At 38.8% G+C, this 14,477-nt stretch overlaps 1 protein-coding gene across 1 annotated transcript; it reads right to left on the bottom strand.

The window, feature by feature from the left end:
- Positions 1-1,187: 1,187 nt before the first annotated feature.
- Positions 1,188-9,281, bottom strand: LOC142210137 (alpha-tectorin-like). The gene is made up of 6 exons (XM_075279163.1): positions 9,257-9,281; positions 7,963-8,096; positions 6,792-7,073; positions 3,469-3,606; positions 2,794-2,953; positions 1,188-1,360 (listed from the first exon to the last, which is right to left on the bottom strand). The coding sequence occupies exons 1-6, from the start codon at positions 9,279-9,281 to the stop codon at positions 1,188-1,190; spliced, it is 912 nt and encodes a 303-aa protein (XP_075135264.1).
- Positions 9,282-14,477: the final 5,196 nt, after the last annotated feature.

Here is a 14,477-nt window from a genome sequence, read left to right as displayed (position 1 = left end):
CTTTAGCTCCAGGGCCCCAATGTAATATGTGTAACAGGGCCCCAATTTACCATCCGCTATCTATAACACTGGTGTCTTCTTATGTTGTAGCGAGGCCTTTAGGATATTACTACCAGCGTGTCCCCTATAGCTGCAATTTCTATACCTGTTCCTGTTTTATCTGTAATCTATGACAAAAATGTAATAAAGTTTTTTAAAAAGTTGTGTATTGTGAAAGTCGTGCTCTATATGATCCATGGCCTGAGCTGGTTTTCATGATGTGCAATTTTATTGATTTTTATAGTGTGTAGTCGTAGTCAGGCCTTGGGGGGAGGGGTGTACTGATGTATCTCCTATCTGTAATATTAGATTGCAGCAAAAATTTGCAGACTCAGCTTTTCCCGTCCCAACTGTTATAAGACTATTTTTGTGTAGGCTCTTGCAGTTCACACATCTTGCCAGTAGGGGCAGGATATAGCCTGCACATGTGAGTGTATGGTAAGCTTAGTCCCGGTTCACATCTGAGTTCGGAATACCGAGTGCAGATGTGAACCAGGCCTTATACATCTCTCCAAAACCTTTATAGTATTACCGACTTCTTGTTTCCTGATCCAAAGAGACCTCCAACAAGTCTGTGCAGAACAGAGAGGCAGCCAACGATAGAGCTCATGGAACTTCCTGTGACCGCTTCACTTCCTGGTAACAAGTGCCCAAGTGGTAGTCACCCAGGCAGGAAGTAAAGAGGTGGCTAGGCAACCAGACTTACCAAATGTGAAAATGAAAGACTAGAACTAACCATAGTATGAGAGTCTAATATACCAGGAGTATACGGTTACTACAGGGGAGGGAGGCCAAGGAACCGAAGTGAATATTCAGACGTCTTGTCAGAAGCCTTTTATTGATCACATGATGCTCTACATCTACTTATTACATGTTATGTGTCTCATGTATGACAGATATTTCGGTGTGATATCCCAAAGCAACCAATCAGGGGGGCACATGGGGTGTACAGAGGGGTGCTATAGATTATAAAGGGGTCTCCGCCATATAGGTCCACAGCATGAGCTCAGCCTCCGCACCTCTCTATGGGTTGGTTGCTGTAGGCCTTGTCATAGGGGAAATGAAGTGTTTTCCACTAGTTTTGATATTGCACTCGGAACTAAGATACTAAGGCGGGTGACGTCAGGACGCTGGGGAGGTCAGACATATTAGTGGCATTTCTTCTCCTCGATCTTGCAGGTGAAGAAGGATCCTGAGGCTTCGCAGGTGCTGTGCTCGGGGCAGACCTCCTCCACACAGGACACCCTGCCATCCTTACACGAGCACTTAGTGCTGCAGACTTCTTCTGTCCAGAAATCTTCTCCTTCTTTAGCAAAGTTTGCTGAAGAGACAGAGAACATTGTAAGGGAAAGGACGACTGAGATAGATAAGAGATAGATAGATAGATAGATAGATAGATAGATAGGAGATAGATAGATAGATAGATAGATAGATAGATAGGAGATAGATAGATAGATAGATAGATAGATAGAAGATAGATAGATGATAGATAGATAGATAGATAGATAGATAGATAGATAGATAGATGATAGATAGATGATAGATAGATAGATAGATAGATAGATAGATAGATAGATAGATAGGAGATAGAGAGATAGATAGATAGAAGATAGATAGATGATAGATAGATAGATAGATAGATAGGAGATGGATAGATAGATAGATAGATAGATAGGAGATAGATAGATGATAGATAGATAGATAGATAGATAGGAGATAGATAGATAGATAGATAGATAGATAGATAGATAGATAGGAGATAGATAGATAGATAGATAGGAGATAGATAGATAGATAGATAGATAGATAGATAGATAGATAGGAGATAGATAGGAGATAGATAGATAGATAGATAGATAGAAGATAGATAGATAGATAGATAGATAGAAGATAGATAGATAGATAGATAGATAGATAGATAGATAGATAGGAGATAGATAGATAGATAGATAGATAGATAGATAGATAGATAGGAAATAGATAGATAGGAGATAGATAGATAGATAGATAGATAGATAGATAGGAGATAGATAGATAGATAGATAGATAGATAGATAGATAAATAGGAGATAGATAGATAGATAGATAGATAGATAGGTAGATAGATAGATAGGAGATAGATAGATAGATAGATAGGAGATAGATAGATAGATAGATAGATAGATAGATAGATAGATAGATGATACATAGATAGATAGGAGCTAGATAGATAGATACATAGATAGGAGATAGATAGATAGATAGATAGATAGATAGATAATCAGATAGATAAATAGATAGATAGATAGATAGATAGGAGATAGATAGATAGATAGATAGATAGATAAGAGATAGATAGATAGATAGATAGATAGGAGATAGATAGATAGATAGGAAATAGATAGATAGGAGATAGATAGATAGATAGATAGATAGGAAATAGATAGATAGGAGATAGATAGATAGATAGATAGATAGGAGATAGATAGATAGATAGATAGATAGATAGATAGATAGATAGGAGATAGATAGATAGGTAGATAGATAGATAGATAGATAGGAGATAGATAGATAGATAGGAGATAGATAGATAGATAGATAGGTAGATAGATAGATAGATGATACATAGATAGATAGATAGGAGATAGATAGATAGATACATAGATAGGAGATAGATAGATAGATAGATAGATAGATAGATAGATAGATAGATAGATAGATAATCAGATAGATAGATAGATAGATAGATAGATAGATAGATAGATAGATAGATACCTTTATAAACGCAGCCTCCGGGAACCTTAAAGTTATTGACCTCGAACACCCATCGGCCACGGTAGTCGACATTGGTTGTGGACGCAATGTACAGCACCGCATCAGTTCTGGAGCCAGGGATGTTAAAGTAATTAGTCTCATCTCCGCTGTTAAATCCAGCCTATGAATGGGTAATAACAAGTCTCTATTACTTTATTCTTATGAGATTCCACTGGACATGTGACACCAAATTGACATAACTGGAGAATATACAGTATAAAACTATCATCTAGACTGTGGCTGAAATACCAAAGATCGCCAGCAGGTGGCGGTAACACAGAGGAGTTGATATTTACTGGGGTTGAGCTGATCTTGAGATTTCAGGATTGATTTTAAAATCCTATTTCTGATCATTTTCCAGCTGACCGCGATTGTGAAATTTACTCGATCACCGATCGGAATCGGCTCTTTCCCGATCCCAATCGCTAAACCCTATTAATGATATATAAATGGATCGGGTTGAGACGATTTTGAGATAACCTCCAACCTCGATTCCGCCGGAAAAGATCGACATCGGAATTCCGATCGCGATCGTGAAATTTACTCGATCACCGTTCGGAATCCGATCTTTTCCAATCCCAATTGCTCAACCTTAGTATTTACTAAAGAAGACACTTGCCACTTGTCTTGACCTACCTGAGCAGGGGTCCCACCCGTCCCAGTCATAGGGTTTCCATTACTGGCAGTTCCAGTTGTCCACTGGATGTCACCGTAATTTAAGATGGCGATATAATGGAAACCATCAGTAGTGAGGACGGCCTGGAAGGTGTTTCTCTGATGTGGGAAAATGGAGAAAAGGACAATAAAAGGTTTGATAGACCCATAGTGGAAATATCAGAGAATTATCTATCCTGGAAATAAAAGCTGAGAGAAAACAATGATTCTCAAACAAATCTATCTAATATCTCCTATCTATCTATCTATCTATCTATCTATCTATCTATCTATCTCCTATCTATCTATCTATCTATCTATCTATCTATCTATCTATCTACCTGTCTATCTATCTATCTATCTATCTATCTATCTATCTCCTATCTATCTATCTATCTATCTATCTCCTATCTATCTATCTATCTATCTATCTATCTATCTATCTCCTATCTATCATCTATCTATCTATCTATCTATCTATCTATCTATTATCAATCTATCTCCTATCTATTATCTATCTATCTATCTATCTATCTATCTATCTATCTCCTATCTATCTATCTATCTATCTCCTATCTATCTATCTATCTATCTATCTATCTATCTATCTATCTATCTATCTCCTATCTATCTATTTATCTATCTATTATCTATCTCCTATCTATCTATCTCCTATCTATCTATCTATCTATCTATCTCCTATCTATCTATCTATCTATCTATCTATCTATCTATCATCTATCTATCTATCTCCTATCTATCATCTATCTATCTATCTATCTATCTCCTATCTATCTATCTATCTCCTATCTATCTATCTATCTATCTCCTATCTATCTATCTATCTATCTATCTTCTATCTATCTATCTATCTATCTATCTATCTATCTCCTATCTATCTATCTATCTATCTATCATCTATCTATCTCCTATCTATCTATCTATCTATCTATCTATCTATCTATCTATCTATCTATCTCCTATCTATCTATCTATCTATCTATCTATCTATCTATTATCAATCTATCTCCTATCTATCATCTATCTATCTATCTATCTATCTATCTATCTATCTATCTATCTATCTATCTATCTATTATCAATCTATCTCCTATCTATCTATCTATCTATCTATCTATCTATCTATCTATCTCATATCTATCTATCTATCTATCTCCTATCTATCTATCTATCTATCTATCTATCTATCTATCTATCTCATATCTATCTATCTATCTATCTATCTCCTATCTATCTATCTATTTATCTCTTATCTATCTATCTCCTATCTATCTATCTATCTCATATCTATCTCTCTATTTATCTCTTATCTATCTATCTCCTATCTATCTATCTATCTCCTATCTATCTATCTATCTATCTATCTCATATCTATCTATCTATCTATCTATCTCCTATCTATCTATCTATCTATCTATCTATCTATCTATCTATCTATCTATCTATCTATCTCATATCTATCTCTCTATTTATCTCTTATCTATCTATCTCCTATCTATCTATCTATCTATCTCCTATCTATCTATCTATCTATCTATCTATCTATCTATCTATCTATCTCCTATCTATCTATCTATCTATCTATCTATCTATCTATCTATCTATCTATCTATCTATCTATCTATCTATCCAGTGGCGTAACTACCACCATAGCAGCGGTAGCAGCTGCCACAGGGCCCGGGACATTAGGGGCCCGGTGACAGCTGCTACCGCTGCTATCATTATGCTCGGAGGTCTTTTCGGACCCCCGAGTATAATGATCGGGGCCCCCTGTTGGTGGAATACTTTCCACCAACAGGGGGCCCCGAAGCTGCAGCAGTGGCTGAGACACAGGAGCTGCAGCTCTGGCTCCTGTCAGCGCTGCAGGACGCTCCCCCTCTCTCCCCCCTCCCTTTCTCTGCTGTCCTCTGCCCACCAATGAGAGGAGGAGGCGGGGCTTATCCCTGCCGTCCAGCACAGAAGAGAAGAGGAAGAAGCTGCTCCAGGAAAATGAAACTGAAGCTACACAGGTACGTACTGGGGTTACTATACTTATTACTATCAGGCATTTGGGGGGATTACTTGTGTTTTAGTAACTCCATGTGCCTCATAGTAATAGCAGTTAACCCCATCATCTCCCTCACATTAACCCCTGTGTGCCTCACCATAAGAGTTACTGATATGTGAGACATATGGGGGTAATAGTAATGAAGATACTTTATTATTACCTCCATGTCTCTCACATATCAGTAACTCTTATGGTGAGGCAGACAGGGGTTAATGTGAGGGAGATGATGGGGTTAACTGCTATTACTATGAGGCACATGGAGTTACTAAATTGTAATGCACAGGACCAGATTTTTTTTTATCCACAATTTGTCCTGGTATAGCGGTCAGCGTGTGACAGTATTTAGTCCTGTAGGGGCCACTAAGGGACATAATACTGTGTGCAGGGGCCACTATTGGGTATAATACTGTGTGCAGGGGCCACTAAGGGACATAATACTGTGTGCAGGGGCCACTATGGGGGATAATACTGTGTGCAGGGGCCACTATGGGGGATAATACTGTGTACAGGAGCCACTATGGAGGATAATACTGTGTGTAGGGGCCACTATGGGACATTATACTGTGTGCAGGGGCCACTATGGGGGATAATACTGTGTGTAGGGGCCACTATGGGGGATAATACTGTGTGTAGGGGCCACTAAGGGACATAATACTGTGTGCAGGGGCCACTATGGGGGATAATACTGTGTGTAGGGGCCACTAAGGGACATAATACTGTGTGCAGGGGCCATTATTGGGTATAATACTGTGTGCAGGGGCCACTAAGGGACATAATAGAGCGCGCAGGAATGCGTAGGAGGGACTCGGTCGAGATCTTCGGTGTCGGGGGGGGCCCATGTCAAAAGTTCGCCACGGGGCCCCGCCATTCCTAGTTACGCCACTCTATCTATCTATCTATCTATCTATCTATCTATCTATCTATCTATCTATCTCCTATCTATCTATCTATCTATCTATCTATCTCCTATCTATCTATCTAGTTATCTATCTATCTATCTATCTATCTATCTATCTCCTATCTATCTATCTAGTTATCTATCTATCTATCTATCTATCTATCTATCTATCTATCTCCTATCTATCTATCTAGTTATCTATCTATCTATCTCCTATCTATCTATCTATCTATCTATCTATCTATCTATCTATCTATCTCTCTTGTATCTAACATGTCTCTAGTTATTCTCCATGTCATTGCTTTGATCCCACCATTATCAGTATATTATAAATCTGACCTTTTGGGACGCAGACCCATAATACGCTACTTTGTCCCAGGTGGCAACAAATGCCCATGTGGCCTTAAAGTGCAGGTTTGGCAGGTGCTTCTCCATGTCCTGTGATATCTGTCCCAGGAGTTCAGGTTCTGTGGATTCTCTGTAGTACACGGTGCCCCCTAAATCATTGTCCACATCTCCCCAGAAGGGGGTGACAAAGCTTTGACCTTTAGTGAGAGGGAAAGCATCTGGAGTGTACTGGGATACCTCCATGCTGAATGAAATCAGTCCATTGTTATTCACCTATAGAACATAACATATCAATACATTTTAATGACCTGTAGAAGATAGCTAGGATCTAGATACCATATATCACCAAGAGGTGGCGACACTACACACAAAGTAAGTTACCAGATGGCACCATGTTGGGGTAACCAGATTAGCACCAAGGGTAATGGATGAAAGGGCCGGTGAAGCTTCTTCCTAAGAGCCACCAGTATGTCTCACCCCAAAAACAAGTGAGAAGAAGATGGTGGCTTGTTTATGGGTGGGCTATTAACAGCACCACATCTGTCCATGGGTTGTGTCTGATAGCCGCCGTCCATAACAAATCTGCCATTACCTATTGGGTTTCTCCAATAGATAGCAATTCATTCTGATAATATTTAACCCATTTGTCTTGTAGCCCTCTCGTCAGCTTAAAGGAATGGCACACCTGAGCCTGATGCCATCATTCCCATTCCTTCTTGGTGCCCATAATGATGCCCCTTTTATGCCACAGCCTCCCCACAGAATCCCTCCTTGACTACGTACTGACAAAATGCTCCTTTGGCCATTAAAAGTTTAATCTTCTCCTTTCTGACAGTGGCAGGCTGTGTATGATAAATCTTCTCTCTGCAGTGCACCAGAGGGCAGGGGTGATACATTTACAATGCACAGCCAGACAGCCATCAAAGAAGTGTATCCAGCTTTAGTGCATTGAGGGTGGTAGTACCATGATAGCTTACACACCATAGGCAGTACCACCTCTCTTCTAGTCTATATTCTCAAATTCTGGCATGAAGACGGCCATTTTTTTTTTTTTTTGCAACACATGAAAGAAACAACTTTTACAAAATAAAGAAATGCTCATAAAATTCCAGAATAAATAACCAAAGTGACACAATGATAATGAAAAAGATAATGTTCTTACGTAAAGAGATTTGTAATTTTTTCCAAAAAAATTAAATTCAATGGAGAGCGGAACTTCACCGGATGTTCCATCATCTTCAGAAGGGGTTTCCTTGTCTCCCTCAGCAGGGCCATATGGGTAAAGAACATCTTCGTCTGTATCATGAGAAAAAAAATAAGTAAGCCTACATGCAGGGGACAAGTGAGCAGAATAGAGAAAGGTTACTTAAGTTTATTAGAAAATTTTGGTAAAATTTTAAGAACTAAAATTTTCTTTCTTCAATAGAAGGAGGATATTCCTGCAAGTATCTTGTATCACATTGGAAGGTGAAGATTAGTGGGATGTTCGAGTGGGGAATAGTTTCTTCCAGAGTATAATAATATAGTGTAATATAATATAGCTATACCTCTTCATTTCTACCAGTAGGTGGGGCTTTAAGGTTTTGTAGCCCTGAATGATAGTGATTATTTCTTCACTACAGCACACCATATGGCCATGAGGGGTATTGCAGGTAAATGTAGAAGAAAAGTTACCTGGAATTTAATATACCGTATATACTCGAGTATAAGCCCACCCGAATATAAGCCGAGGCCCCTAATTTTATCACAAAAAACTGGGAAAACTTATTGACTCGAGTATAAGCCTGGGGGGGTGGGGGGGGGAATGCAGCAGCTACTGGAAAATTTCAGAAATTAAAATGGTCGGAGTTTTTGGGTGCAGTAGTTGCTGGGAAAGGGGAGGGAGTGTTTTGGTTCTCTGTCTGCCCCTTCCCTGAGCTTGAGGACTGAGTTTTTTTCCCCCCACTTGGAATTCAGTCTGGCTGACTATAGGGTATCTGCAGTGCTCCTATTAACCCCTTCCCGACGGAACAGGAGCACTGCAGATCCCCTGTATTCAGTAGACTGGGCACTATCAGACACAGGGATACCTAATGTGTTTGTGTGTCACAGTCATTTTCTACTTTTATATGTATTCTAGGGAAAGGAGGGATTTACAACTTTTATTTTTTTAATTTTTTTTAAACTTTTTTTTTTTTTGCACTATTTTATGGGAGATTCTATACATTGATATTGTGGCTGGTCATAGACCCCCCCCTCCTAAAAAAATAAATAAAAAAATACAAATTTTTTTTGCTGACTCGAGTATAAGCCGAGGGGGGCTTTTTCAGCACAAAAACTATGCTGAAAAATTCGGCTTATACTCGAGTATAAACTAAAGTCAAGACTCTGAAAGAGTTAACCAACTACTAATCCAAAGCATATATACGCCCATTAATTGAAATACCTGATTGATACCACCCTTCAGAACATCGTACCATTATTACGGCCAACTATATCCATGCTTTATGGATCCTGAGGAAGGATACTCAGTAAAGGTACTTTGTAAACAAGCTCCTCCTATTTGTCTAAGATAATTATTTTAAAGCATCTCCTGGATTATTCTCTAGATTGCCCCTCTTGGACCAAATTATTCAGAATGACGATAATTTTTTAGATTTTTATATATATATATTTTTTTTAATTAATACAAAATTACATATATATAATCCCAAAATTTTGTTAAAAATTCTTACTTGATTGTGCTGATCTGGAAATCAAAACTGTCCAAAAAAAAAAAAAAAAATTAATTAGAAATATTTATATTGTTTTTGAGTTTTAGAATTTTTAGAATTTTTTATTTTTTTATAGCACTTACCAAGTAGCAATAATGAAGTCACTCGTAACATGGCGTCACGTTGGCCGAACTCTATCTAAAATGCTGATAGGGAGAAGGATAACATTAATTTTGACAGTCCTGATGTACTTTAATTGAACATTTTTTGGGCTATTGCCCACCTCACTCCTATAGGCAGAAGAAGTTGAAAAAAATTGAATTGAAAAAAATTGAAAAATGTAATTGAACAAGTTGAAAAAAAAAAGAGTAAAATAAACTACAAAATTTTACAGATTTTCAGACTTTTTGGGCCATTGCCCGCCCCATATAACCACACTCCTATAGGCAGAAGAAGTTGAAAAAAAATTGAATTGAAAAAAATTGAAAAATTTAATTGAACAAGTTGAAAAAAAATGTAAAATAAACTACAAAATTTTACAGATTTTCAGACTGATAGAGAGAAGGATAACATTAATTTTGACAGTCCTGATGTCCCTTACTTGGACATTTTTTGGGCCATTGCCCGCCCATCTAACCACACTCCTATAGGCAGAAGAAGTTGAAAAAAATTGAATTGAAAAAATTTAAAAATTTAATTGAACAAGTTGAAAAAAAAGTAAAATAAACTACAAAATTTTACAGATTTTCAGACTGATAGGGAGAAGGATAACATTAATTTTGACAGTCCTGATGTACTTTAATTTAACATTTTTTGGGCCATTGCCCGCCCCATATAACCACACTCCTATAGGCAGAAGAAGTTGAAAAAAATTGAATTGAAAAAATTGAAAAATTTAATTGAACAAGTTGAAAAAAAATGTAAAATAAACTACAAAATTTTACAGATTTTCAGACTTTTTGGGCCATTGCCCGCCCCATATAACCACACTCCTATAGGCAGAAGAAGTTGAAAAAAATTGAATTGAAAAAAATTGAAAAATTTAATTGAACAAGTTGAAAACAAATGTAAAATAAAATACAACATTTTACAGATTTTCAGACTTTTTGGGCCATGTTCAGCACATGCGTTTCAGGCTGAATGTGGCCCAAAACGTCTGAAAATCTGTAAAATTTTATAGTTTATGGATTATGAGATCCCTGGGTTATCCAAAGAATTGATCTTCTGCACCTGACCAAGTGAGACCGTGCACCTGAGTGCTGGCTCTATCACTGGGACTATGGGGGAGTTAGAGGAACCTGCTACAAGTGCTCTTACCTCTGTGTAGTCTGATCGATCACAGCTTGAGGACAAGAACACCGAATATGATTTTATACATTATGAGCCAGGGGGCGGGGGCACAATGTTTATCCAAATCTTAAGTCGTGCATGTGCGAAGATGTGTACTCAGCACTTATATTAACACTTATGTATTTATATAGTAATCCAACATGGCCACATCTCCTTCGCTCTCACATCTCTGCCCTTCTCAAACAATGATTCACAATTTACAACAATTTTGACTCTGCCCCTTTTAGTATTTGAGCACAAAAACTCAAATTGACGTTATTAGGATAAAAAGGCGAATCATGAGAAAGGAATATTGGCGATTGTAATGGGCGGTCAACGTACAAATGGGCCAATTTATCACGACCGACAGTAGGTCCCAGGATGGTGTAGAAAGTTTTTAATCTGAAAATTAAATTCAAAAATATTTTTAAAATTAAGTAATCCATTATTGTGTCAGAGCTTGGCCCCAATGGGGGGTGCTCAGGTATTCTGGCGGGCCAGTCCAACCCTAGGCCCAAGACTAAGAGGTAAGAGCTGTAAAGGGTCATCATCCCAAGACACAGTTGTAAGTTGGAGTTGTTGAAGGACCACCTAGGTATGGTCACATGACTCTTCAGGTCCTCAAGCAAGAAGACGGGGGATACATAGACGACTGTGCGAGAGGGTGCAATGTGTCTGTGTAAGTCGATGTGTGTGGTTTGTTGGGTCTGTAGTTTTAAGGGAGTCCGGTTCAGGACCTCCACATGTTGGTACTTCTGATGCCTGAGATTCTGCCTTGGATTCCTACGTTTGACCTTGACTTATGCTGTCTGGATGTTCGGGCCCGTTCTGTTCTGAATTCTTGTCTGTTTTAGTCTCTTTATTGTATTCAGTCTATTTTAGGTTTTCACCCATTGGAGCAGTGCTCTATGGTCCCTGACCTGCCTGGCCAACTGCATCGGGGCAACCTCAGGAGCTAGTGACCTGGCTGACTCCATGCAGTTCAGATTCTCATATAGGAGGTTTAAGGGTGAATACCAGGGAGTCAACACCCTTAGAGGTGGCCCTAAGTCAAACTGGTTTGGTAGCATATTGGGTCCACAATCTGCTGCCTGTTACGGGGGTGAGGGGAGCATACCAATAAGTGGAGGACATTATACTATGTGGGAGGCATAAGGGAGCATTATAATGTGTAGGACACTCATGGACCTTATGTCTTGTGGGGCATTAAGGGGCATTATACTGTGTGTGAGGCTCTAAGGGGCAAATTGAGTATAGGAGGCCAGACATTTTACAGCCCAAAAGTGCAATTCTTTCTTAGTACCCAGTGCATATGGAGTATGATCACGGCTCACGTGGCTGTTGCATGGACATATCCTATGCTCTGTATTACAGCCGCAGGTCCCGTCATGTGACTCTTATGTAAGTCGTCAGCCCTGTTTATTGCCCGGCCCACCAAGTACCTCATCTTTAATTATTTATTTTCTTTATTTAAAGTGGTACACCATTAAAAAACCTAAAAAATTTGCCTAATCCTGTTGTAAGGAGTCTGGGACCTTATGTAAGATGTGACTTTATTCTGAGGTCTGGTCAGAGGGATGAATTTATTTAGGGTCTGTGGTCTCTATTTTGGGGTCTGGTCCAGAGTATTATTTTTTGATCTGGCAAACAAGCAGGGCTTCTGGATAGTTTGGCTTCTTCCAAGTGCCAGTCCGGTATACCATTACATTGCTGTATATACTGTATATAACCTCTTTAATACATGTATATGTTGCTTCCTGCCCGGATAGGTTTTCTTGATGGCCGCCAGACAATACTCCTTCTAATAATCTCACAATTTGTGATGTTTGGCGCTCCCAGTCCTAAATCTTCCTAACATGTCTCAGTCCACATGACCCAGTTTTCTAATTGTCTCCTCCGATCTTATAATCATTATTTAGATTGACTAATACCAAATATCAACAGACGTCGACTTAAAGTGTTTTCTTAGCAAATCCTAAAGAAAATGTCTCTAATCTAACAATTTATCATTGTAGCAGGGCAGGCGAGTCATTGCAATGGCAGTGACAACCTATTAAAGGGCCCCCTACGCTATAGCCAATGGGCTACCTGGTTTGGAAACCTCCTGTCTATGGGCAACTACTGTGGTGTCAGGACTTGGACTCAAGATTTGGGACTGGGAAAATCCTATTGCTGTTGAGGACCAAAATCCATTACCAATGTGGAGGGACTATGGAGTTCCCATTAGACTGCAGAGTCTAAAAAGACCCTCAACATTTACCACCCCTTTACCTGTGACCCTTGTACCCTAAAGAAAGGACAAGACACCATTTTGGGTATATGTGTGGTGGCCAGGATTTAGATTTTGAACAAGGCTTAACCCATCAAGTGTGACATCTGCAAAGTGATAAGAAAACACAGCAGAATCGGGATCGACAACCAACAATAGCCAACAGAACAAGGCGGGAGGGGACATCTACCATTACTATACGCCCCAAGCCTCCCCTCTACACCAAATGTTAACCAATGTCCTGGGGACCCCTTCTACTTGCCAAAAACCACCATGAACCTTGTTTCACCTCCCTCCTGCTGCCATGAGCCCTTCCATGAACCCCGTCAGGGATTCCTATTCTGCATACGTTACTGTCCAAAGGTGAATCGTTCCCAAAGATGTCCCCACACCTTCTATAAATGATGGTCTGACAAGACCCCTATAACTACCTCTGACTTTCCCTTTAAGATGAGGTCATAAATTGTTTCCCAAAGCCTACAGATTTTTTTTAATGTTCCTCTTCCTCTTTGGGTGATTTTTGTTGGACCTCGGCCTAAAGTATTGCCAAATATTGGTTTTATCCCTTAATACCTTTTCATTTGTTTTTCCTCTTGACTTGGTGAGAATTGTAGCAGCTTCTGGGAAGTGTTTCCAAGATACACAAGAGCTTATTATGTGTTGTCTACTAGATTTAGTAAGACTGATGGATTTCTTCATATAAACAAACACTAGATAGTGTCTGAAGATGAGGTTGGCGGACACCTTGAGGAGTGGCCCCTTAATGGCCGGTGGAGGCTCAATTTGGGTCTTTGCGAAAAGATGAATTGTAAAAGTTTGATAGAAGCGTAATATATGAATACACTCCATTACTTGTGCGGATCTTTACTTACAGCTTGTATACAACCCCATACATGCAGTCATTGGTTATTGGAAACAGTCAACAAGTTTGTCATGTGATAAAGTCCTAATAGTTTACTCTTAAACCAATACCCCTATTTTATATTGTATTTTTTTTTATTTAAGTGTAACCTAAGCAATAAAATATTAAAAGGGATGTATTCTATACTAAACATGTCTATCCTCAGCTCCCCGACATCCTAGGGTGCAAATAGCTGGAAGCTAAGTAATAAAACATAAAAAGTAGCATATTCCATACTAAACATAGCTATACTCAGCTCCCCGACATCCTAGGGTGCAAATAGCTGTAAGCTAAGTAATAACACATAAAAAAAGAGTTATGCATTCCATACTCAACATATCTATCCTCAGCTCCCTGACATCCTAGGGTGCAAATAGCTGGAAGCTAAGTAATGAAACATAAAAGTAGCATATTCCATACTAAACATAGCTATACTCAGTTCCCCGACATCCTAGGGTGCAAATAGCTGTAAGCTGAGTAATGAA

The sequence above is a fragment of the Leptodactylus fuscus genome, chromosome 6 (genome assembly GCF_031893055.1).
Source record: "Leptodactylus fuscus isolate aLepFus1 chromosome 6, aLepFus1.hap2, whole genome shotgun sequence".
Classification (NCBI taxonomy): Eukaryota; Metazoa; Chordata; class Amphibia; order Anura; family Leptodactylidae; genus Leptodactylus; species Leptodactylus fuscus.
This window is presented reverse-complemented; position numbering and strand designations above follow the sequence as displayed.